Genomic DNA, 25,884 nt, shown 5'->3' on the forward strand with positions numbered 1-25,884 from the left:
TAAAATTGCCAGTACTGCACTACCCAAATTAAAATCTTTAATATTTGTACAGCACAGAGCTACAAGAAAATATTGTAAAAGTAGTTAAACAGAAGGTAATGGCACACGCTTGAGGAATCTGGGAGGCTTCCTGGGTTGTAAACTAAAAATAGCACAAACGCTCTTAAGCAGAAAAACTGCAGATGACCACCACTTCTTGTGCTTCTCCTCTGTTATATGTATCTTTCACTTCCTTTTGGACTAAGCAATTTTCATCACAGTTCTGCAGCATTCTATGAAGCATGCATATGTCTCAAGCTCTAAGCAGCAGCTTGTTAATCCAACCTAATTATTAAGCAGAAGTAGATCCAGAGATTCTACTATTGACATGCACATAATTTGATAAAAGTTTCTGGACTATTACAGTTATCAGGAGTCTGCGTTTTCCAACACACACTCCCTGGTTTACAAACCGTATGTATTCTATTCTAGGATTCCACGCATCAGCTTCAACAACACAGCAGGATTTTCAGAACATTCAAAGGTTTACTTACATTTTTTACTGCATCTGCATATTTCTGCTCATTAAAATAGTCATAAAAAGTAGCCATGTAGGATTCCTTGAAATTGGCCTGAAATACAAAGCCAAAACTATGCATATCATAATACAGTCTATACAGAAAATATTATTTTTAACAGCAGTAGACCATGAGACGAGACAAGCCACCACAGACAAGAAGGGGGTTTTTTTCTGGCCAGAAGTAAAACAAGCAAAGCACTACTTTCCTGTTGTATAGCACGCACTCAGTAGTACCAAATTTTTATTTCAAAAAGGTAGCAGAATGCATTTCAAATGTTCAGTTACTACAGTTAATAACACATTCTTCAAGAGCTTCAAACTTCTGCTTTGGCTTTTAATCTTGGTCCCAAAAGAAGTTGACAAGAAGTGTGAGAGAAAGAATTCTATTGTCTCAAAGGATTCATAATTGAGGTACAGATTCATCTACAGTCGCCTGTGTGAATCCTAACTACACCACCAGAGACAAGTTTTATTTCAATCAAATATCCAGAGAATGGGCATTTAGATCTAATCTCATCACTGACTGGCAGAAAACTGAACTGGTGTGAGAAGAAAAGCATAGCCCTTATTGGGCGATTCTTCTCAGTTGAGCTTTAAAATGCTGAAACAATCTGTAAAGTCCTGTAGAGGTGCTAATCACGTACTGGAGGCAAGTAGAGAATTTCACGGGTTTTCCTGATCAATACCTTTCTTCCAGAACGAGGGAATGAGAAGTCCTGGAACAGACTTCTAGGCTGGTCACACAATTTTGCTTTACTGAAATTTAGTTCAGATTAAGACAGATTTAGTTTTCCTGTGAGCATGAGAGGCTTATAATCAAAGCAATCATAACCAGTTTTGCATAAGCCTACTGCAACTCAAGCATTTTAAAGGCTTAATTACAATGAGTGATAAAAGATTAAAAAAAAAAAAATCACTTTCCTGAATTAAGCCTTTAAATGAAAATGGCATACTTACAGATTTAGATTTTGATAGGCTGCCTAGTGTTTGAATGGTCTTAGAGATAAGTGTCAAAGTTCGAGAAGTCTGAGGATCCTAGGAAAGAGAACAATATTATATAGACTAGCTATTTAAAATATGCAAACTAAATTTCGCCTTTCTTATTTCACTTACAGAAAAGTAACATAAAATTAGAAAAGACCCAATAAAACACAATAGTTGCTTTTTCTAAAGGCTGTTGACTCTTAAGCAATCATGCTTCATAGCTACCCTATTGCTCTTCAGAGAACTACAGGAAATTAACTTGCAAAAAACACCCCAAACATTGCTGACAATCAATCCAGCATTAACGTAATGTGGCAAAAATGAAGCAGTGACCGTCTTTTCTACAGCATCTTAGATCATCTACCTTTTTTGTCCTTAAATTTCACTGTTCCTCCTATACCTTCCAAGTTCTTCACATACACAGTCATCCAACATATGCTTCATATCCAAGACAGACATAGCAGATCTTTAAACTAACAAAGGTACTTCTCCTAAAGGCTATTAAAAGAACTGAAGAAAGAATCTTGATAGACAGACTATGGCGACAGAACTATATATACAGCAAGAAAAAATTGATACAGTACTTACTGGATGATGTGGTGTAAGCTGAAAGAGGTTTGGAGAAAGAATGGCAGGAGCAAAGAATCTCAGGAAAATAAAGCTGCTAACAGCTGTATACCTCACATCTAGGTCACCTATTAAGAAAAAAGACCTCTACTCAGCATCTCAATAATCCTTCCTTAAAAACCTTCTGAAATTATCAGAATGCCTTCAGAAAGCTAACTCAAGCATGTGCTGGAAATGTATATATTTGTGAGTTACAGGATTAACTGATGATGGAGGATTTGGAGCCAGAGATCGTCTAGCATAAACCAAGGAAACGTCAAGGACAGTCTTTTTAGAAATGAGTTCATGACACAGGCTACAAGGAGAACACCATTCACTTTTCCAGCTCACAGGGAATTTCATACAAACATCTGCTATTCCATCTATGCAACTAAAGTACGATGAATAATTTACATAGTTTATGAAACGTTCAGTACAGAGGCCAACTCTCAGTTATCTAGTTATAGCCCTCAGTACAAACACTGCATAGACTCCTAATGTATTTATTTCAGTTGGTAATTACAGAAGATACTATTTATTTATTTTTACATAAAATAAAGAGCAAGACAGCACAATCAATGGCTTTCTGCTGGAGCTTCTCTACTATGAAGTGACTGTTTAAAAGCTGAACTTGCATTTCTCTCTAAACCTTCCTTATTGTAATCTGCTCCGCTTCATGAAAATACATAGGTTGGTTGTTTTGCTCAATTCCGGTATTATATTGCCTGCTCATTCTCACAGAGCCAAAACAACTAGGAGGGAGCGGAAAGAATTCTGTCTTGACAGACAGAAAACCTTTGCAGCACATGGGCCTCCTAGGGCAATGAGCTTGCAATGACTGAAATAATTTATAGATTGGCCTTTATTACAAATTGACGTACGAGCAGAGAATAATTCAGCTGCATGGAGTCTACAGAATGAGCCATTACAAAAACCTGAACATTTGAAAACAGAGCATACTTTGAAAATATTGAAACCATAAATACATACCATCATAATGCCCTTTTTAAATGCTATTTTCCTTTGAAAGATGTTTAAGGAAAACTCATACAACTATTACAAGTCATGTTCTTTGTGGAATGAATAATCAGGAAAAAACAGCATTAATACACGCTCCAAATGCTATTTTCAACAGCTGCTGCTCAATCACTAAATCCATCATGGATCATGCAAACTGATAGACTACACCTACACTGAAAAGCTACCAGTAATGTAAAACAAAAAAATATATAGAAACTCACCTTGAAAACGTTTGGCAGCTGATTCTCTTAGTGAAAAGAAAATATCACACATCACTGTAGGGCAGCTTACACCAGATTTTGTAATTACAGTAAAAATGCGATCAACATATTGCCTCAGATTTTCCTGAAAAATGCAATAATTATGACAAAACTAGTATCATTTTCTGCTGTGGAAACTGGTATTATTCCTGGGTTTATTCATAATGGCATCATTAAGGATTTTCTCACTTTCAACATTATATACTTGCAAAACAATCTCACACTCAATGGTAACACACATATTCAAGTACAAGAGTAAAAATATTATTTCTAGCAAAACCAAACATCAAGTTATATGGCTGTATGGCATATCATTGCTTTTCACAGACCATTTTTGACATCATTAGTAGAGCCACAGGCTAAGTTATCTTTATCCTCAAGGGCAGGGGCAGAAGTGATTAACACTCTACAGATATTGTATTTATAGCATAATGTAAAGCCATTGTAAAATAATTATAACAGTTTGTGGTGTTAAGAAAGCTTCCAGTGTATTCTAATGAATGACAAAATTATTTGCAACATCAAACATCCGAGGACCTCAGTTAAACTTGATAGTGTAAACAGAGATTATATCTTCAAAATCTAATGCATACCCTGTTATTTTCCAGGTTTTCACCATCTTTTAATTTCACAGGATCAATTTCACAAGGTTTATGGACCTGGCAGATCTAGAAAAAAAAAAAATAAAAGTGAACAATTAATATATCAATTTACCTTCAAGTAGAAAAAGTTTTGTAAAAAGAATAACCTCTTAGGTTTTGGGGGTAAAAGGCAAAAGTCAACTTTATAAACTGTATTTTTTTCTTTTGACAAAGCATCGAAGGTAAATTACATGCGATCTTTATTTTTTTCCAAAAAACAGCATTAATTCTTGATACCCTTTCTTTCAACTGAAATGAAGAATTCTTCGTGAGACTTTTTCAAGCAAGGCTGTTCAAGAAAAGTCCCATTTTGCCAAAACAGTCAACTTTAAAAGTATATCTATATTCTTTAAAAACTTGACATTTTTTGACGAAACATTAAAACAACAGCTGAAGAAATTGTCAAATCATTTAAAGGAAGTCTGTGGTCTGAAAGTATTGCCCAATCACTGCACTGAAATACTCTCACACCCACCATTCTGGACTGGATAGATAATAAACCATTGTTACAATACACAGTTATCTAGATTAATTTTATTCCTTTATACCCACTGGATTAAATGTATTACTTATAGCTTCCCAGCAGCCTTCTGCTGTATATGTTCTTTATTCATCTAAGTTATTAATTTATTAATTTCTCAGACACAGTAAATGTTAGATTTTATACAACAGAGTAATGTAGTTAAATAAATAGAAACTTCCTTTTCCTTTAGTACAATCCAACTGTTTCTGAATTGGGTGACTCAGCTGTGGCTAAACTAACACACAGGATTTTAACATAGAAAAATTTAACATAGGCTCTTAAGAATTATTCGAACAAAATCATCTTAAAATAGGAAGGAATAAACAGTATCTGCTCCCTGAAGGTCTTTTACAGTGACATTTTATCAAATAAACAGTCTAAACTGCTCTTACCTCATCTATAATTGGCTTTAGTGTAACTTGCAGATAATGCATCCCTGCCAGTTTCATTGTCTCGTCAATGCACTTGGAAGTTAATGAGTTTCCTCTGAAAATGGTGTTAGGATCTCTGGAAGTGAACAATTTTCTGTAATTTAGTCTCTCTGTAATAAACTGCTAATATATGGAAATAAAAGAAGCAGTGAAAGGTGACGGAATGCACAAACAAAAACTCCCTTTGACACCAGCCTGCCATTAAATGCAGTCACATAGCATTTAGTGCACTTCTAGGTTATAAGAGAAAAGCAGTAGTCATGGTAAGTCCAGAGGGACTACAGATTTTCTTCTTTGTATTAGCGCAGTGTGCTCAGCGTACCATCCAAACATATGGCAACACGCAGGCTCACATCAAAGGGGTTTACAATATAAGCAGGGAAAAATGTGCCCGCTTTCACGTGCTACTGAACAGCGGTAATTTGAGTAAGGGAAGGAGGCAGTGATTTTAGTCTCACAACAACACTGGACATTACACGTGGCCTACTACCTTCTCCTACAAAATGAGTACTTGCAAGCTGGGAGGGAGATGAAAACACCAGCTCCAATGACATAGCCATCTTTTCTAAGTGACTTTCAGCACTGTCCTGTGATAACACTATTAAACGCAGTGCTGACCCCCATTCTGTCCCAAGAACTGTGTGGATAGCTGATACCATGCAAACTCTCACACTTTACTGAAAAGGCCACTTGCACTGAATTCTTCTTGTACTAGCCATACGGCCACTGTAATTAGTTAAGCTTTAGCTAGCTGCACTATCATGTGTACTTCTTTTTAAGCATTACTTGCATTTTGAGAATGCAACTAATTTCATTCCTTGTATAGCAATTTACATTATGCAGATAGGTACATAATCAATGGTCTCATCTACACCCATACGGTTAAAACCTGTGCCTACTGACAGCAGATCAAACTTGGATATGAATTTATTTGCTTGTTCTTGTACACACACCGATGTCGTCTCTGTTGTTTATAGCTTACTACAGTTGTACCCATTTACAAGCAGTGAATAACAGGATGAATTACTTTGCTGGATTCATCATTTTGCTTCATAAAAAAGTAAGCTCACTGCCTGTTACAAATGCCAGAAAGCCCTGAAAACAAACACCATCTTCGCTGTTTTATCACAGGAACACGACTGACCAGGGAGCAGCAAATTTCCTCATACTGCAGCAACCAAGCTGTTTCAGCCAACCTGCAGCACAGAAAAAATACACCTACCTACAGGAACAAAAATACTCTATTCCTCAGACACATCGAAAAAAGCCAGCCCACACAAAGACTTTATTTTGTACTGAGGAAGCTGCTACTTTAGAGTCAATATCGGTCATTCCCTTTGACTCCCAATTGTCTCCTCTACTATCAGTCAAGAGCATGACGACATAGGCACGAGGCTCGTGGCAACAAATGTTCTTTAGGACCTGCCTGGTGTGAATACTAGATCTTACACTACTAAATTGTCAGCACACTGGTAAGTCAAACAAGGGACTTATAAGAAGTGACCAGAAAAAAGATTTTGTTTTCTGCTATCCACTGCCAGATCCAATCTCATCCTTGTTCCTCAGCCCTTTAACTGGAAAGATTAGACACACAGTTTTCCTTAAATATTCATGACTAGGAAAAAACACGCTTTTTGTTTTGAACAAATTCAACAAACAGTTTTACTCAGCACTAGATGATTTATTAGCACACTATAAAGCTGAAATGATTTCATATTAACAGCTGAAGGTAATGTAGGATTTCACAGTTATCATCAAATATAATCAAGACTGAGAAGGGTGAAAATCCCTGCTCTCAGACCTTAGAAAAGTCTTGCAAGCAGACTTCGCAAAACATGATGGGAACTCCTCCTAAAATCACTCACCAGTTCTTCAGAGCAGTGAATGCCTTTATAAGGAACCCTGCCACTCAGCTGGGAGGCACAGGAACAACTCCAACAGTTTCTTTTGCAATTACAAAGTTCTAGTTCTATAAACTGAGTAGAGGATCTTAACGCTAGCCAACACAGAGTAGGTATGTTTGATAGCAATTTGGTTTTTGGTACTTACTGAGTTCTCTTCACTTCAGCATTCGCAATGGCACTTATGAAAGGCACAATTCTGCCATAGTGTAAGAAAAGCCTGACAAGAGGTATGGCTGCTTCTTGTTTTTCTCTGCAAACTTCTCCCAAAATGTGTGCAGCTGATGCTGAAACAGGCTGAACAGTGGAAAGAAATAAAAACTTTTGAGAGATCTTTCCAGAAGAAACACCCCTTCATTCTTTTCCCATTAGCTCCTTAATGCAGAACACCACACAACACTTGCAATGGCCAGTTACCCAAACATGCCTGTACAGTACATGGGTGGGTGTTACATTGCAGTTTTTGTGGGCTCTAAGTTCTGATCGCAAGAGGGCAGCAATTTAAAAACTATTACAGTACAGTCTCTCCCCCCCCCATTTTTAATAGCTGTCTTTTCACTGAATATCACTGTTGCCTTGGAAGCAAGTGAAGTGGAAGAATTCTAACCCTTCTCAATTTGAAGCCCCAGTAAGTACCTAACCCAGTTCTTATACTGAAAAAAAAAAAAGGACTGTTACAAGTGCTAAAAGTATACATAAAAGCACACATGGTCCAACCCTCTGACATTTCAGGATTAGCTCTTGCTTTGGGTTTGTTGGGGTTTTTTTAATTATGCACGTAAATCCGTTCCTTTCCAGTAAAGCAAAACCAATTGATCAAACTGAAGTTTACTTTGCATTTTCACATGTAAAATTAGAAAGCCACGGAGAATATGCTGCTACTAAAACCACTGGTGTTTCTGGGTGTGCCTTCACCCACCATACTGCATGCAGATAAAGATCTTCTCTGCAAGGACTGAAAACAAGCAGCAGGGATATGCAGAGCTTAACAAGGCCCTCAGGTCTGAGAAGGAAGAAGCTGAGGACCCTGCTAATTACACAACTATGATGCCAGCAAGATAGTGCCAAATGTTGAGACAGACCCCCTGTGAGGATCATCTGCAGGTGAAGAATAAACAGTGCAAGCAAATTACCTCAACATCTGCAGATTTTAGCAGGAGGTCTCTAAGAGGACTGTAATAGTCTGAGGAAAAAACATGGTCCTCAGTGTAAACCACGTTTAACCTTAAGGAACCGAGGTCATCAGGTTTCAATGACTTGTTACCATTATCTCTGGGCTGCAGGAAATACCTGATATGCAAAAAACAAGACAGAAAATCTGTGCTGAAACACAAGATTATCTCAGGCTGTACATGAACATATACAAAACGTACAGATACACACAATACTTATATATGTTTCAAGTTCTTGAGAGTTCTGAATCAGACTTTTTAATTAAGTTTGCCAGTCTATTTTGCACTAACTGCAATATGGGAAGTTCTGATCATAAAGATTTGTGTAGATATGATTAAAAACCCACACACTAAAACTACGGCACTGCTGATGAACTGCAGTAAATAATATCATAAAGCCATTAGAACTCCCACATGCAATACAGAGGCAGACTGAAATCTCTGTATATCACATTATCAAAACTTCTTGTTCTTACATTTGCTAAGATTACTTTGGCTTGCTTACAAAAAAAGATACAAATTAAATCCATTTAAACTTTATCACATAGCAGTAATTACTCTTAAGTCTTCACAGCAGACATATGTTTCTACTTATTCTCCAAAAGAAAAATGTCAAATACCATGCTTCATAAGAACTAGACTGTCGGAGAAATTTCAAAGGGAGTCTCAGTTCTCCTAGAAACTCGTCTCCAAATTTCAAGTTACTGGCATTCCAAAGATCAACCCTGTAATAAAACCAAATAACTTTAAAAGTTTCATAATAAATAAAAATATTAAAAACAAATAATCCCAACGTAGTTTTCAATTATTTTTTTTTCCCCTCAAGCCTATGAGCTAGAAAGTCTTGAAACTGTACAACAATGATTTCCAAACAGTAAAGAGACCACCTTACCTTAGATTTCTGGAGCCTTGCAATTCACCTCCATGAAACATCAGTGAAAAAAATCATCTAAACTACCCTTCCCTCATCTATACTGTTTCCACAGTCCGTATTGATAAAGATTCAGGGGGCTGTTTGGCTATCCCAGATAATGGACACCAGGGGAAAAAAGTGCAGAGATATTTAAGGACTCCATATTGTTAGTCCCGGTCTAATTTGGGATTACTAGCAGCTAAGTGGCAGCTTTACAGAGTTAGGCTGAATACTGTCTACACAGTCCTTCCCAGTGCTCTACAAGCTTACAAATCTGTTGCACCTAAACTAGTTCTGTACAGATACTCAAAACCTTAGGACAGTTCTACCATTCTGCATAAATTGTGTATTGACTGAAGCCTACGCAATTTTTGGCACTCAGTCTCTCAATGTTTGGGAAGTTCTGGTATGTATCTCTAGATGGTATTTCCTTCTCTTTCACATGCTCTTTAACATTAGGATGTTAAACAACTGCACTGAGATTGAAAGCAGAAGTACTCGTGTCTAACCTGGCATTTGTAGGTAAATGCTACAATCCCCACCTTGAAGCAAGGGTTTCAAACTCCAGGGTGGTTGTTTCTGTACATATTTTAAGGTTTCCTCTGAGTGGCATTTTATTATAAAACATGCTTAGCTGAGAATTTCACAGCTAAGTGACAGACTGAATGTGCCTTAAACTTTTGGGGAAAAAAGATATATGGGAAAAAATACAAGTTTTCAAACAATAAAGATTTTTAGAAGAGCAACTTTAATTTGGATAAGGTGCAAAGTCTTCCAATTATGGATGTATTTGCACAACCTTCCTAGTCTCAAGCAAGTCACAGGAGGCTTGTCAAGGAATGGATGTTGATAGTCCTGCTGAAGGTTTATCCTACCTTATGCAAATGCAGAGGACGCCACTTTTAAATCCTCTGAGGCCTGTATCTCTCAACAGTGTCTCATGCATCAAGTTTCATACACTAGACATACCATCAGCTCACACTGCATGCCTGCTGGGTAAAGTTTTTCAAACTCTGATATTTTGACAGTATTACTGCAGGGCAAGAATTCCCCAAAAGGAAAAAAACTTCTTTGAGAATTCATCCTCCTCTCCTCTTTCTCCATATCTGGTTGGTTACTATCTTGCTAACTAATTCAGATGGCTAAAAGCAGCTTCAGGAAGAGAGGAATCTTTTGAGAAGTTTATTTACACATAGTCAAAATTTACCAAGCATTTACAGGCTACTAGTTTCTAGTTCATCCAAATTCTTTCAAGATGCCCACTAGCAATAACATTTTCAAACATACGCAGCCAAAGGGTGTTCCCCCCCAGCAACTTAAGTTACAGAAAAAAATCAGTGCAAAGGATCTGTAGGAGAGGAACTAACAACTCAAGGTGGATCTCACACTACACAGTAAGCAAAGTAGGCATGCAAATTCTGAAATTATTATTTTGTGCCCTTGGAGTATTAAGCATAAGTAGCATTTTTAAAATCATAATACACAGACATCAGAGGCTAAAAGATTACTGTTTCCCGAGCTGTTTAAAAGGCAAATTATGCCAAGTGTTATTCTGAAACTGGTCAGACTGTAGTCAAAGAAAGAAACAACAGAGAGGGGGAGGAGAAACAATGAATTTCACGAGAACATCTGGTCCCTAAGTGTTGATATGCCCTGCCTGCAACTTCCTACACCCACTCAAAAAGAGAAACTTTCATAGCTTTAGAGAGAAATCATGAGAGACTAAGTCTCCTCTTTACCCTGTGGAATGGTATTTTTCTCAGGAGAGAAAAAGAAAACAAACCCCCAAACCCATAAATTGTATGATCCGTCCAGAGGGCATGGGGGCAATCTGACTGACTAAATAGACCAGAGGAAGTGAGCGGGGGTGGAAGGGGAACCTGAGATAGAAACAAAAACACTCTGTCCTACAGGGGACAAAACCTCTGAGCAAAGAGTTTGCCCAACCACAACTAATGCTTTATCTGCTTTTGTCTATTATTTGAGTGATTAATCTTTTCCCAACTATTTTGTAAGCCTCCTCACAAACTATTCATCTTTACCACACTATGTGTTGGTTTTAAGGACTGAAAGACTTTTCTGAAGCTCAGCTCCACATACATTATCATTGCAGACAGTTATTTTTCCAGAAAATGTAGAACAACTATATCATTCCATTTCGTCTGGCAGTACAAAATAAAAATCAAATGAAATATTAAACAATGAGTAACTGCTGTCCACCAATGCCTAGGGTCCCCTTCCAGAATCACAAAGCTATCAGAGAATCCTAGCTTTCATTTAAAATCAGTGCGTGTCTGCGCATCATGGTTACAAAGACTAGACTGGAACTTCCAAGACACTGGTCAGTTGCCCATTCCATCACACACATCCCATGGGATATGGGACACGTTACTTCATACCTGCCTGCACCATGCAAAGCTTAGCAGAAGTATGGTCTTGTGCTAGGACTAGGTCATCTGCTGTGCTGCAACACTGACACCACCAAAGCAGCATGGCACTGAATCTGGACCTTTGCCCTTTCTCCCATGAATTAGCTGGGGGTTGCCCTTAAACCAGTTACCTTTGCACTGCCTGACACAGATGTCCTCGGAGAAACAGAGTACAGCTCCCATCTCTCTCACATATGAAGCTTCGCTTTCCTATCTCACAGAGCCATGGCAAACACAAATCCATTAATGGTCCTGTAGTGTTGCAATACTACACTAACAGGTTACATGAATCAGCAGCTGACCACCAAATTAGAACAGCCCTCATCCATTCATTTGTGAACACAGATGCGTCTTGCTTGCTGGGAGCAAGTATTGTTTCCCCTTCCTGGTCTCCCCTCCTTTCCTTACAGCCAATTGTGCTTCTGAAGGGACTAGGGAATGTTTTGGGAGATAAGCCCTCACCACCTCTCTAGTGGGAATACCTGGGGAGGAAGGGGGTGCCACCATTCTCCCTCAGCCTTTCTCCCTCCAAATCCTAACATAAAGATTTCTCACCACTTGATGCTGATACAGCAGCTTCCAGCTACAGTGCATCCACATCACCAGATGGCCTAAGTCTCTAAGTTTCAATGTATGTGATGGTATGACACATGATACCTTTAGGTTTTGCACCTCCTATTGTTTCCTCTCCACTCTTTCTATTCACCTGTCCCCACAGACACTGTTGACAGGCCTCAGCAGTTTTCAAAACAGTACTAAGTGGGTGGCAGGGAGTAGAGTGGTGCTGTTTTGTTTGTGAAATTAGAGTTGCTTCTTTCCTGTGCAATGGATTTCACATGTATCAGACACAGCCTCGCAAGAAGGGGTTAAAGTTTTGCAGACTAAAGAGAAGAGAAACTGCCTCTGCCCCAGAGAAACTCTGAGTTCAAGAGTTTCCTTTCAGAGAAGAAGGACCTTATATGGGTTGCTAAAATAAAGTGATAAAAGAAAACAGACCCTTAACTGAGAGCATCATAGAGCTTCTGGGCTCTCTTGGGGAACTGAGGGAGGGAGGAAAGGGGAGCCCCGACATAAAAGGCTATGCTTAATGACAACCACACATTAGTATACACAATGAGTGTATATAGGATACCAAGGAAAATAATAAGGATCTCCCCCCCAGCAGAACCATCACACATATTCAGATACAATCTACAGGACAGCGGAGGTAAATGAACATACAGATACAGTGAGGAAGACTCATCTTGATTTATCAACAGTAAACCCATGCTTGCCACTTTGAAAACTGAGTCTATTGCAAAGTTACACAACTTTGGAAGACAAATGTATTAGTATAAAGTGATTTATATTACCTAATCTCCATTTTGTCAACTTCATCAACATCTTCAATATCAAAATGGGATTTCTTGTTGTAGCTACTGGGTCTTGTGACCTAATAAAAAGCAGGAGACTTTAACAACTTGATCTGATACAAAAGCATTCCAATGTTACTTGTACAAAGCTCTGGAAGATCACAGCCTTTGACTATCAGCAGTGACTTGAGTCCTGATTCTGAAAACATTCACGCATGTGAATAAACCTGTTGACTAAACAGATTCCTGACTATACAAAAGTGGTGGTCACACAGTGATATCCAAGAGTAATTAGATACTCCATAGTTGATTTACAGAGAAAGGACAACCTTAACATCACTACAGTACTTTTGAGTTTACATTGACAAAAGAAAAAAATCACGGAAAGGAGTACCACTTTTACAATCTCTCTAGGGAAATAAAAAGGCAATTAATAATTGGGGTTTAAATACAGCTGTAAAACAGATGGCCCAAGGCACTCTGAAGAGGAGAAAAAAAACCAAAACCACTCTTAAAAACATTTTACAGTGGATCCAATTAAAATTGGCAAGTTCTGCCTGTATTGATGTCCTGGAAGTCAATTTACCATGCCCATACAAAAAAATACCAAGCTGATGAATTGTCCAAGAGATACTAGGCTGTGTTATGCATATCAGAATGTAGAACCAGGTGCACAGTTCATCAACCACATTTGCAAGACTGATAAATGGCAAAGGATGGGTGGAAAATAGCGGGAAGATAGCTGTAAAGTGTAGAGCATAAGCAAAAAAAAAAAAAGTTTTGTACCAACATTTCTTCAAATTTGTTTTCTAGCATGATTATAGAAAGACTTTGATGGTTGTATTTTTGTACAGTATGTCAGAAACTTGAGAAAAAGGCCACCCCACCCAGCTGAAACCACAGCAGGAACTGATCAAATGCAAGTGTGTATGATGTGTGGGTTCAGCTCCTGGCTGCACACAGAAGCTGAACTTTATTGTAGGTTTAAACGCACTTGTGGCTTAATACTTCCCACTCACAAAATCTAGTTTTTATTGTAAACTTGACTGCTTGGTTTTATATTGTACATCAGATGCAGATGGTACAAACAAGGGAGGCAAAGATATAGCTGCAAAGTGGAGAGGAACCAGAGAAGAATCCTCAGCACGAGACACTCAACAAAGCCTTTTTTCTGTGTGTATGTGAGGCAGACACCATTTTCAAGGCGATACATAAAAACTAAAAAGTACTAGCAGCACTGGAAACCCAACCCTCTAAACTAGTTCAAACAAATGCACCTATAAGCCCAAGAGCACAGAGGATTTAAATACAGCCCACAACTTCAGCAGCTTGGCACAAATTTTCTTACCTACATACAGTGCAAACTGTGCTATGTTAACTGCAAATGACATTTTCTACCACCACTGGGAAGCTAATGGTGTAATTTTTAATAAGGAAGCAAAGTAGTTTTAAGTCTTTTATTATCTGTAACACATGAGTTGTTAAAGTTACAGCATAGGTGTAACTTATGGCACATCCCTTTTAAGTAAACACTTTGCTGAGAAGTTCTGCTGGAGTCTGCATGCACAAGGTCTGTCTGTTCACCTGTATGACGGCTTAGTGTGCAGATTAATACAGCTCAGGAGTGGTATTCCAAAAAAAGCAGCTGTATGAAGTCCATCCATTCCAAGGATGGAATTGGAGATGAGGGAACTCCCAGTCCACAATGCTAAACTAGCTGCCACCTACCATTTTACAAAAAAGGGGTGCAACTCTGCTGTGTTGGTCCCTTTCTTCAGGCAAAGCTGGCAAGTCATTTATCAGCTGCTCATTTTTTTTCAGCACAGGCAGGTTTGCAAACAGGTCCCCAGCACTACCGCCTTCAGTTCCCGTAAGAGGGGCATTTTCTTGTAGTTGCATGTAGAGCTCCAAGCCCCCACACCATGCTGCAGCTGGAGCGGTGGTGAAAATGGCTCCTAACCATCAGGTGCAAGTTTCGCTCAGTGCACCCCTTAAATAAGCCCTTAGATCTCCCAAGCCAATGATAAGCTATTTTCCATTCAGAAAATTAAATCTGGGCAACTTTTTGGTTGCAGAAAGGAAAGCACCCATTCACTGCCTTTTACAGATCAGCTTCTTCCTTGGAGGCATAACCAATCCCTGTGCTAGCAGACTGCAGGAAAGCTGATGAAGCTGTTTGGAAGCAGTAAGTGAAACCGCTGTCAACAGCATGAATCTGGGCAGCTCCACAGGAATCAGAGCACTCTGATAGCATGCACCAGCCACGGGTCTGCCCATGTCTCATTAGTGAATGTATTTCCCAGTCATAGCAGTTCTACTGAACCTTGTTCCTTGGAGACATTTAGCCTGATATGTACTAACTACTCTCAAAATGACATAAATCTATGATGGCTCTGTCTGCACTAAGGGTATGTTTATGTTTCAGAGTTCTGGCTGATTCAGACATTTCCCCAGCTCTGCTCTTACCCACACAGAAAACATTTTGCTCTGAGTTAGCAGAACAACTGGGGCACAGGCTTGAGTTCAGGTCTTGCTTCTGCTGATACTTGCACGCAACCCAGCTCTCAGCATAAAGGCAAGCTAAGCAAGCCTCCAGCCCCCTCCACAACTCCAGCTGGAAGATGCTTTCTGTTTCTCTCCTTCCTCTCCCAATGTGGCACCACCTGTGAAGTTCAGTGTTTAAATACCAAACGTTTGCTGTTTCTGCAGTGCATATATGGCTGAGGAATCAGACAGGTGAAGTTTTGTGCTTTACAGTCTGAATTCATGGATTACATTCTCGTGAAAAAGTTCTTGCTGACAAACGCCTCCAGAACTGCCCACGTTAAGAATAAGGAAGCCCATTGTAGTTTAGTTACACATAGCATCACTCTTGTGTCACTGCCAAAGGCCGCAGCTCTGGGCCAGGTGATGGACTGAAATCCTGGGCAGCCCTGAGAAAAGACACAGACACCTCAGTGCCGTTTCGGTGCTCAGTACCATGGGATCTCGACCCCACCAACCATGCCCATGCAGCACCTCCACAGAGTCTCACGGAGTCAGGCAAGCAGGCACAATGGCTCACTGCTAGCTAAAGTTAAGCCCGCAGGGAAGTTATATCCTAGGAAGAGATGTGTTGGGTTAGCAGAGAAAGGATGACCTTAGCTAGCTACCCTGGCTAACCCTCAGGGCTTCCACCCTTTATTGGCAGTGCCAATAAAGAACTTGCTATATCTGTTCCTCAAATCCAAATACATTACATCAACAAGAGAACATTTCTGCTGGTATGACCAACTCAGATTAGTTAGTACAACCATCAGCTTCTAGGCAAAGACAGTGGTTTGTAGAAGGAGGAAGACAGCAACAAGCCCGTCACTGGCACTGCCAAGAATGCTATGTGCATTTCAGATCTGCACAGTGTAACAGCACTCATATGGCTCCTCCTCCCCAGCTCTCCTTCCTGATGTGGCTGCCTGTGCCCCTGAACTGACTTGAGAAAACACATCCCTAGGTGCCATCTCTATACCAGCAACAATCTCTAATGCAAATGGGACCTGAATGATGCAAGCTGTATGGCCAGAAAGGGCTTTTCAATGATATGCCAACTGCACTGTACTGCTACGCCTTTTCATCAGCTTTATTACACCAGATATGTTCTTGAGTAATCTATTGAAATAGAACAGCTAAGCATAGACCGGGACTAAGATGTCAAAGAGAAAGAGAAAGATACACATACTTTAGAAGACAAAATGAAGAGTTTCAAGAGGTATCCAAATTATAAATACATGCACATATATGTATGGACACACCACAATTACAGCTACTCTTGCCAGAAAGAGCCAAAATGAGCACTTTCATAAAAGCTATACTTTGTCTTAACTGGACCTGTTAAAATTGCTCTGTATTAAATAAAGCTCTAGAGGTTTCACCCACTTGGTAGGAAAGGCACTGGTATTGCAGCAGATTGGTACAGCCAGAACATCCAGTTTAAGTGTATTTCTCCTCTGCAATTTTCAGTGTTTCTAGGAGATAACCATCCTCCCATTGACTGGGAAAGACAGGGTGGAGCAGCTATAAAACCACAGGCTAAAAAAAAAAAAAATAAATCTTTTTTTTTCCTTTTTAAATCTTGTTTTTAACTTTCCTTTTCAAAACTCTCCTGGGGTGAGTCGCGATGGAGTGTAAAGCCCACTGCTCAGAAGTGCCCGCCTTGAAGCTTTTCCTACAGAGCACCTGAGCAATATACTGCTCCCTCAGCAGACAGTTAGTCTGATCCTGGGTAGTTCTTTCCCCTGTACCACACTTTGAAACAGTCTCCAAAGAAGACAGCTGGCACAACATGGAGCAGGATGCCATGCCAACTATCTACAGTATAGTATTTCAGCTTATCACCCGTTCCTTTGAAATACCAACCTCAAAATAAAACACTTCATCAAAATGTGGATTGTTGGTCTTCTTTTTAACTTTAGTCTTTTTGGCTTCCGATCTGAATTAAGGAAAGAAAAAAAAAAAGGTAAGAAACAACATTAGCAGAAGTGTGATCTGAGAACAGACCCACCAAGGAACAAATAGTCATCCATTTGATTTATCTGATAAAACTGGAATGCCATGTGGCTCCAAGCACAGCAAGGCATACACATTTGCATACATTTAAGAGAGGGATTCACTGCATGCCTATTTCTCTAAAGTGGCAGTAGGCACAGTTTGTTATCCTCCCTTAAAAACAAGTCCTTGAACCCTGATTTTGTCACTTGCTTGATCCAGAAGAATCTTATATTTGTACAAAGCAATTGGCAAGAATGAGGGTCTGAGCAGTAACATTTGAAGGAGGGGGATGGTCTCAGTCTTGATGTGACTCAAAAATTCCTCATACCTTAAAAGCAGAGGAGACTGACATAGCTATTTCTGTGTTTTATATTTTATAATCCTGCCCTGAGGAATCAATGCATGCTTTTCAGTGGTGTTAAATTAACAAAAAACCAGAATGATTTTCTCAGGAAGTGTATTTTTATTGCTATATTACTGCCCTTTTCCCTGCAGCCCCAATAGCACCAAGTTAATGTTATGTTGTTGAATTCTTATGAGCAGGGCTGAGCAGAAGTCTCTTAATTTCTACTGCTCTGTAGGAAAAAGACATGGCAGCCCTCCCCTCAAACCACTCACTGGGCAACAGGCCTGACAAAGTTCAGCACTGCCCATTCATCCTCTATGGGCACTGCCATCCGCCTGCGCCTGCCTTTTAGAATACAGACATCTAACTGCTTGGCATTGGGCTAAAGCCAGCCAATGCATTTCACACAGGCCAGCCAACAGCTGCTTGATGATTTCCAAATGTTATGAACCTACGCTTGGTTTGTTCTCATTACCTACACGCGAAAAGCTGTGTGTTGTCCTGTGTCACGCAATGTCCTGTGTGCAGTAATAAGAAGGCATAGATAAAACAGACACAGATGGAGAGGCGCATCAGCCATGTGGAAAACTGACCTACTAATCATTTCATCCCAGAATCTATCCCCCATTTCTCATGCAGCAAAGCTGCTTAGATAGCTTGTAACTGCTTATATTAACAGGACAACTCTACATATTCTTTTACAGAGGTCAAGCAAAGCTGGGTCTAATTCCCAGTGCTGGTACAGGCTTTCTGTGTGACTTGAATGGGCCAGTCCACCAGTATACAATGTTTTCCCATATATAATACAGGCATAGAAATAGTTTTGGTCAGGAAGTCCGATGGCTCTGTAAGTACAAATCACACAATAAACAGCAGCACATTTGTTGAAACCAGCATTGCATAAATGCAGTAGAATAAAGCAGCTTTCCTACTTTAAAAGGAGAGGCGTTGAAAAATCCAGAGAGAAGAATGATGTACAGATTAAGAATATCCCACTATTCCTAGGAGGAGCTGAGAGATAAGAGACTAATCGCCTCCAGGACGCAGGGCGGATTGCCTATCCCATCTCATCAGTCACACTTGCCAATCAACCTCTTTACTGATAAGCCCATCTGGGAGGGGACTGGGAAGCAGGATGTAGAACGGGAGGCGATTAAGGCAAGCACAATTATTGGGCAATTACAAAGCAGTGGATGAGAATAAGCTGCATGCTGCTTGCTGGAGATAGGAGGCAAGCCTTCTCCCCCCGCCAAAAAAACAGATAGGAATATGATGAGGCTATGCTCCTTATTCTGAAGGGAAATAACATTGTCAGTTGTCATACGTTATCCAGACTGGGGGGCGGAGGGAAGCAGACAAAGGCTAAGTTTGGACATTCAGGAGTAGTCAAAAAATGTCCTTACAGTTTCAGTAATAGTCACCTAGTACCATATGAAACAAGTTATAGGCTTAAAACATCAAAGCATACAACTCAAATACACAGCTCATTAATGGAGATAAGGCATAACACACCTAGACAAAGACAAAGAATACAGACCAGTCTCAAAGACTCCTCTGCATGCAAGGTAAGTATTTGTCAAGAATGCATCTTATTTATAATATTTTCAATAAATTATTGTAAAATATTATGAATAACCCATGGTACCAAATCGGATTCTTTGAGGTTACAGCAGTGCTGTTTTGTTTCTAACATGGCACAGACATAAAAGATGACTCTAAATAAGCAGAAACAGAACAGTGACACCCAATAGCACGGGAAATGTTTATAATAGAACAGGAGAATTTAATACTAAAACCTCATTCCAAATTTTATCAATGCTATTACATATATCAAATAGTAGCATTGAGACACCTAGGGCTTTCAACATACACATTAATTTGCCACACCTTGAAAGTGAAAAGGCTCTAAATATTCACATACAAACGTGCATACTCTGCAAGTTGTTGATGTATTCGGCTTTCTCTTCTGCCTCTGCCCAAAATTAGGCAATAAATTTGCTCAAAAACTGGCCTCCAACTGTGAGGTGAGAAGACGTACAAATTAAGGCTAACCACAAATTACATACTCCAGGATATTCAAATTATTCAGGGATTATTCAGACCTTTACATAAATCAAAACTGAAACAAGCCTCAAATTACTTACTCTTGTATAATTCAGTAGTTCGTACATGCACACATCAACAATTAATGTATTCTAGTGGTGTCTAAATACTCCCATATGTCCTTCTGAGAATGCAAATTTCTAGTAGACAGAGGAAACAGAAACCATTCTTATAAAATGGAAGCTCTTGTATGTGCAATACTTGCCTGGAGGGTCCTGCTAAGGTAACAGTGGCGTAGGGATCACATTGCCCGTTCACAATGGGCAGCCCTTGGCACTCTAAAACTCTAGAAAAGAAGAAAATGCGACAATCAAATCAATGAAACAGGAAGAGACTGGAGTGAAAATAAAAGCAACGCATTTTCATCCTGTTCCCGCTTCATAATACTTTACACTAGGGAATTGAAATGTCACTAAGCACAAGCCTTCAAATTTATAGCTAAACTTGAAAACACATTTTGGTCTTAAATACTAACTTTAATAGGGTCAAAAATACTGTTAAACTACAGAGAAACCTTAACTCAAAGGATTCTTATTATGCAAGTACAACAACTTAAGGTTCATGAAATAAGAGTCTGCTGTCAAGATGGGAGCTGTCAGCACTTTAAAATTCTGTGACAATTTATTCACACACAAAAAAAATAAATAACCAAAATTTACTTCTGTAACAAAAGATTAAATAAACCGACACAGACAGATCCCAGCAGTAGTCAAGTAATTTCTCAGAATCACATTCATGAAGACCTCAGTGCTTTTGACAGGATTTGGCATGGGCTTATTTGTAAAGGTGAGTTAACTACGGACCAGTAGACAGTATGACAATAGCCGTCTTTCTCCATAAAACTTTTAAACAGCAAACTGAAGAAACACATTCAGCAGCTCTGCAATGACGAAGTCAAAGAGACACTGGAGGGACAAAATAGAACAAATTGGGGTTTGCTGCAAGCCACGGTGAGAAATCTGCACTTTTGCACTCTCATTCCAGCTTCTCTTTATTAAAAAAAGAAAAAAACCACACAACACAACCCCAAAAAACAATGAAAAAGCGTTTCACGTTTAACAAGTTAAAACCCACTGAGGAATGTAGCACCAATTGGAAACAAAGGCAGACAAGCCGGTTGCCAAGACTCTCACTCCTGAAACAAGTTCTGCTTCCAACAGGTAAGTCTGCTGGGCTGATGTATTTGCACAATTAAAACTGGAAAATTTTGGTGAAGACAAACTCTGAAGCTCTTTGGGCAGGTAAGTAGTACTATACTTGCAGTGTGAAATACCTTGCAAACTTCTAGGTGCTATAAAATCAGCACAAAAAGTAATATTCATTTTACTGCTTTCAGAGACAGCAACTTCGATAAAAAAAAATATTAAAAAATCAATAGAGAAAAATTCAGTAACAGATAGTGCTCCACAATTTTATCCACAAAGCAAGTTATTTGGTAACATAAGATGTAGACTTCAAATACAGTTTAACTACAGACCTATGACGTACTCTGCATAAAGGGAAGAAAAAAGTTAACATTCTGAACCGATACAGGAATCGGTTTTGTACCAGAGGAGGTACAATCTAGATAGGTTCACACAGTCCTAGGAAGTACACAAAGATTGAGATGTGGCTTGAACACCTTCCTGTTTGAACAGAACAATGGTACACCAAGTGTCAGTGCCAACCCCCCAACCCCTTCCACTGCTTCCTTAAGGCAGCCTGTAAGATCCTTAAAATGAGCTCAATGGCTTTTTAGCAGTCAGCCAATTTTCTGCTGTTGATGAATGGTTTCCAAGCCAGCTCTCATCCATACAGGAAGAGCTATGTGAAATTCAAACACAGAGAAAGCATGTTCAGAGACAGTATGCTTCTTTTTTTAATAAAAGCAGTCCTTTCAAAAATATGCAGATAATAGAAAGTGATCCCAGACAGCATGTTCTACACTTGCGGACATGTAGAGGTTATAAATCACTACACAATAAAAATCACAGATGGATCTGAATGACGGCAAGTGTGAAGTTATCCACATAAAAAAAATAAGCATACCCTAACTATACACATATACAATGATAGGACCTATTTTCATATTGCCACATAAAAGAATTTTTTATGTTGTTTGTGGCTAGTCCTCTGTAGTTATCACATCAACCATCATCAATGGTGAAAAAGACAAACAGTATGATTAGGTGGACAGAGAGAACCCAGCAACATAAATCATTCAGCACTTGTATATCTTGAATTGTGAGTGCTCTACAAAACATGGAGAAGAACAACAGGATGACTTCTACTTGCTTGTGGCTCTCCCAGGTTTGTACTCTCCAGCTCAGAAAACACAAGTTATCCATTCACGAACAGCTTACAAAATCATGAATGGTGTGAAGAACATTTCCTCACAAAAGAATTAAGGGGCACATAATGAAATTACCAGGCAGCAGGTTTAAAATAAACAAAAGGAAGTACTTTTTCCACACAATGCATAATGAAATTGCAAAACTTATTGCCATGGGATGTCATGGAGGCCAAAAGAACACATGGATTCAAACCAGGGCTACATGAACTCATTCAGTGTAGTTTGTAGGCAGCTATTAAAGCTTAATGGTCCAGAAGCCTCCTCCAGCTCAGGAAAGCTCAAATTGCTGACTGACAGGGGTGTAACACTGGACCAATCATACCATATTTGAAGCACCACTCACCAGCAAATACCAGAAACAGTACTAGGCCAGATTACAGGGGCATTTAACACAGTAGGGTAGTTTTTATGTTCTCTGGGGAAAAACAGAAACAAAAAACAAAAACAAAGAAAAATCAAAATACACAGATGTTCTCATACAATCACGATGACCTAACAGTAAGACATTTCTTTGTGTGCAGTTGGAATAAGAAAAGCAAAAACAACCTTGAAAGAAACAAAATGTGGGAAAACAGGAAACAGACGCAGACATAAAATGTATCCCAAGCCTTTCAGGTAATTTAAAATATTGTTTAAGGATGCTGGAGAAAGCAGGCAAAAGACTGAAAACTTTGGATTTTGAGGAAGGAAGGCTATGTCTGGAGAGGTGTTCATTTTTGTTCTTATATCTTACTAACCATTGTGGGGAGAGACAATAAAATTCAACAAGGCACAGGTCTGGCCAAGTCATGTTAGTATAGCCTCATTAGTTGCAGGAAAATGTAATCCTAGAGCTGCTTTCGTTTCATGGGAAAGTTGCTAGGTAAATTAACACTGCTCCTCTCCCAACCTGGTACCAAAGTACTGGCCTTAATTGGCAAGCAGGAAAAAAGCCATAACCAAATGACAGCTACCCAGAGACACGATAAAATGGAGCCTCAATTCTGTCACATGGGTATCGCATTATTAAGACTGACAATTCATATTTGGATTAGATGAAAAAACATAGGAAAATAAATGTTAACAAAGGTATAATCTCGGGGTTGGAGGGGGGGCACTGGGAAGCTGTGAATAAAGCCAGTAAAAATGAAACACCTTTGCTCTAATCAGGTGCAGAATTAATTTAACATACGTGTACCAGGATAATGAAAAAAAGCCTAGGCAATCAAGATTATTCAAGAATTACAAGTTGACTCATCAGGCCCCAGAGGAAAACTGTCTGGTGGCTGCTAGAATCTTTTCTACCCAACTGGTAGTTTCTGATCATGAGCCATCTCAAGCCCAGCTGGGGCAGGGCAAGCCATCCCTCACAGCTAGCCTTGTCCGGGCTGGGCTAAGGTTACTGCTGGGTCATATGGGAAAACTCTCAATGCAGCTGCCTCACTATATTTTGCTTGTGGTTTATAAAATTAACAGGTTTCAAGGAACAAGACATTTCAGTTTTCAATGTGGTTCATGACCAAACCTTCACAAGAGTAAATAAGCTATGGAAAATTCCCAGAGGGTAAAAGCAAACCTCAAACCCAAACACACCATGAGCCTGCCCCTCTTGCCTTTAAATTACATGATTACAGAAAAGTTGAGAGGGAGGCAGGGAGAGAAGGTTTTGAAACAAGAAAAGATTTTTCAACAAAGACTAAGCAGCTCACATCTGACAGTACAGGCATTCCTTCTCCCTCTGGGCTGCCAACCAAGAGCTGTGGGCTGTAGTCTCCGAGACAGCCCCTACACACAAGCATACTCAAAACCAGGCTTCACAGGCGAGCAACATCAGGATGATCCAAGCCTGTGGGCGTTCCACACCCCTTCCTTGGAATCACAAAAATTATTTGAAAATTATAGGCTTTCAGGGTGCATATGTGTCACTGGCATCCTTGTGTGCCAGAATGGACAACCAACACAAAAACGGACACAGAGAAAAGAAACCAGAAGGGACATAGCTGTTCTTAAAACATGTATGCATATTTACTGTTCTCTGCAGACCAAATCACTTCCAATGTACGTTGTCAGGCTCAGTTCTTCCCCCAGTTTCAACCTGGGGTCGGGAACAGCACACCATTCCCATATTCTTTTCTCAAATCAGACTGTTTTCTCACTGTGATTCCTCAACAGAAAATAAATACATCTTTTCTTCTACACAATCTCGCTTTCTATTACTGTACACAATCCATGTATTTTAATTGCTTTCACATACATATTGCGCTCCTGGGATCAATAATAATGCTTGGCAAGTCTACTGATGTATCACAATAATCTGTTTCCAGCCTCCACCTCTCTTTCGTTTCCTAATCTTGAGGCTTTGTCCCATCTCATATGCATATTTTTTGGCCGTACTCAGGTTCTTCTCTGTGTAATTTCAAAGACAAGAGACTTCCTCCTCCTTGATTGCTCTAGTGATCTAATTATTTCTTGAACACTCAGTACTTTGTGTGGTAAGCCTGACCAGACAGAGAAGTATCAACTTAAAAGCAAACTTTGTGGCAGTTTTGTCAGAACCGTCATCAAAACAATGCATCTTTGGCTTATGCTAAATACTTGTTTGGTAAGGCACATTCCCCAGCACTGGGTATACCACTTACTTTCTTAAGCCTCTCCGGATCTCTTTTTTTTTTTTTTTTTTTTTTTTTAATTTTTCTTCCTTTTTACCTACTGACTATAGGATCATCTTTAACGTATGTACTCTCCTGAGTACCTTGTCTTTCAGGAGTAATGGAGCACCTCTGAATAGTCTCCCTTGTGAATGGACTTCCCAGGGCACATAAAATAGGCTACTAATCTTTTACTTCATAATAGAGCGGTCCAGTCTTTTCATCTAGCCTGACAGTAAAGAAGCGGTGCTTCCCCTTTCCTTGCCACATTCATGTTCTTTTCTTTCAGTGCAGCCCTGCATCACGATCCGAGCTCCTTAGTCATTCCCAGTGATGTAAGAGGAACTTTGAGGTAATGCTGCATGATAGATTTCCATGTGTAACTTGGCCAAGCTCACATCTGTGCTGGCACATGGTAGCTGCTCTCAGACCAGTGAACTGACTTCTGTCTTCCACTGCAAGCAGCAACTATTCCCAGGACTCCTTATTCTCTTGGTCCGCGTGTGACCAGGGCCTTGATAAACCACTCACATTCATGTGTTTTAGAGGTCTTTGCCGGGATTTATCTACATCCACAACTACTAAGCACAAAGGCACTACGTCTAGCTCAGAAATTCCCTGAATCATAAATTTCTGGAGGCTAGAAGAGCGTATCACCATATGAATGCTCTCATAATTCTTCATCTCCTACTGCACACGCTCAGAGACAGCGTCCTGGGGTTTGGTCTGACCAAATGCCACATCTGAACTGCTGTTAGTGCACCTTCAGACAAACCTTGCACTTCACTTCCACAAAGCAATCTACCCACCTTCATTCAGGACTTAACATAAACACACAACCCTTTTTTGCCAAGAGGCTGACCAAGCGGCCTGTTTCTTCTGGAACAAGGCACAAAGATCCGCGGCACTAAATGAAATCCTGCCCCATTCAAACAAATGACATAACTTTACCTGGGATGAGCATTTCTTAGTACAGTATTTGACGCACTGGCTCTGAAACATTTATATACCTAAATTATACAGTCAAAACCACCCCCATTTCAGTTTCTGAAATCTGGATACAGATTATGCAGATCAGAGGAACAGGCTGTGCAGGCAACTATTTTGATTTTTCTCTTTAAAATACCCTCCACAGACTCCACACCAAAAGCACAACAGAAA

At 39.6% G+C, this 25,884-nt stretch overlaps 1 protein-coding gene across 5 annotated transcripts in view; it reads right to left on the reverse strand.

Annotated features, from left to right (window-relative positions):
• RASA3 (RAS p21 protein activator 3) overlaps window positions 1-25,884 on the reverse strand; it is a 184,131-nt gene that overhangs the window by 14,019 nt on the left and 144,228 nt on the right. For all 5 annotated transcript variants that reach the window (XM_054191445.1, XM_054191454.1, XM_054191421.1 and 2 more), the window contains 12 exons: window positions 19,970-20,050; window positions 17,184-17,256; window positions 12,792-12,871; window positions 8,718-8,822; window positions 8,059-8,215; window positions 7,074-7,222; window positions 4,986-5,100; window positions 4,023-4,097; window positions 3,391-3,514; window positions 2,132-2,238; window positions 1,517-1,594; window positions 534-611 (listed from right to left, as the gene is read on the reverse strand). In XM_054191445.1, coding sequence (XP_054047420.1) covers window positions 534-611; window positions 1,517-1,594; window positions 2,132-2,238; window positions 3,391-3,514; window positions 4,023-4,097; window positions 4,986-5,100; window positions 7,074-7,222; window positions 8,059-8,215; window positions 8,718-8,822; window positions 12,792-12,871; window positions 17,184-17,256; window positions 19,970-20,050 — 1,222 coding nt within the window. The remainder of the gene's footprint in view (window positions 1-533; window positions 612-1,516; window positions 1,595-2,131; window positions 2,239-3,390; window positions 3,515-4,022; window positions 4,098-4,985; window positions 5,101-7,073; window positions 7,223-8,058; window positions 8,216-8,717; window positions 8,823-12,791; window positions 12,872-17,183; window positions 17,257-19,969; window positions 20,051-25,884) is intronic.

This window comes from Rissa tridactyla, chromosome 1 (genome assembly GCF_028500815.1).
Source record: "Rissa tridactyla isolate bRisTri1 chromosome 1, bRisTri1.patW.cur.20221130, whole genome shotgun sequence".
NCBI classification, from domain to species: Eukaryota; Metazoa; Chordata; class Aves; order Charadriiformes; family Laridae; genus Rissa; species Rissa tridactyla.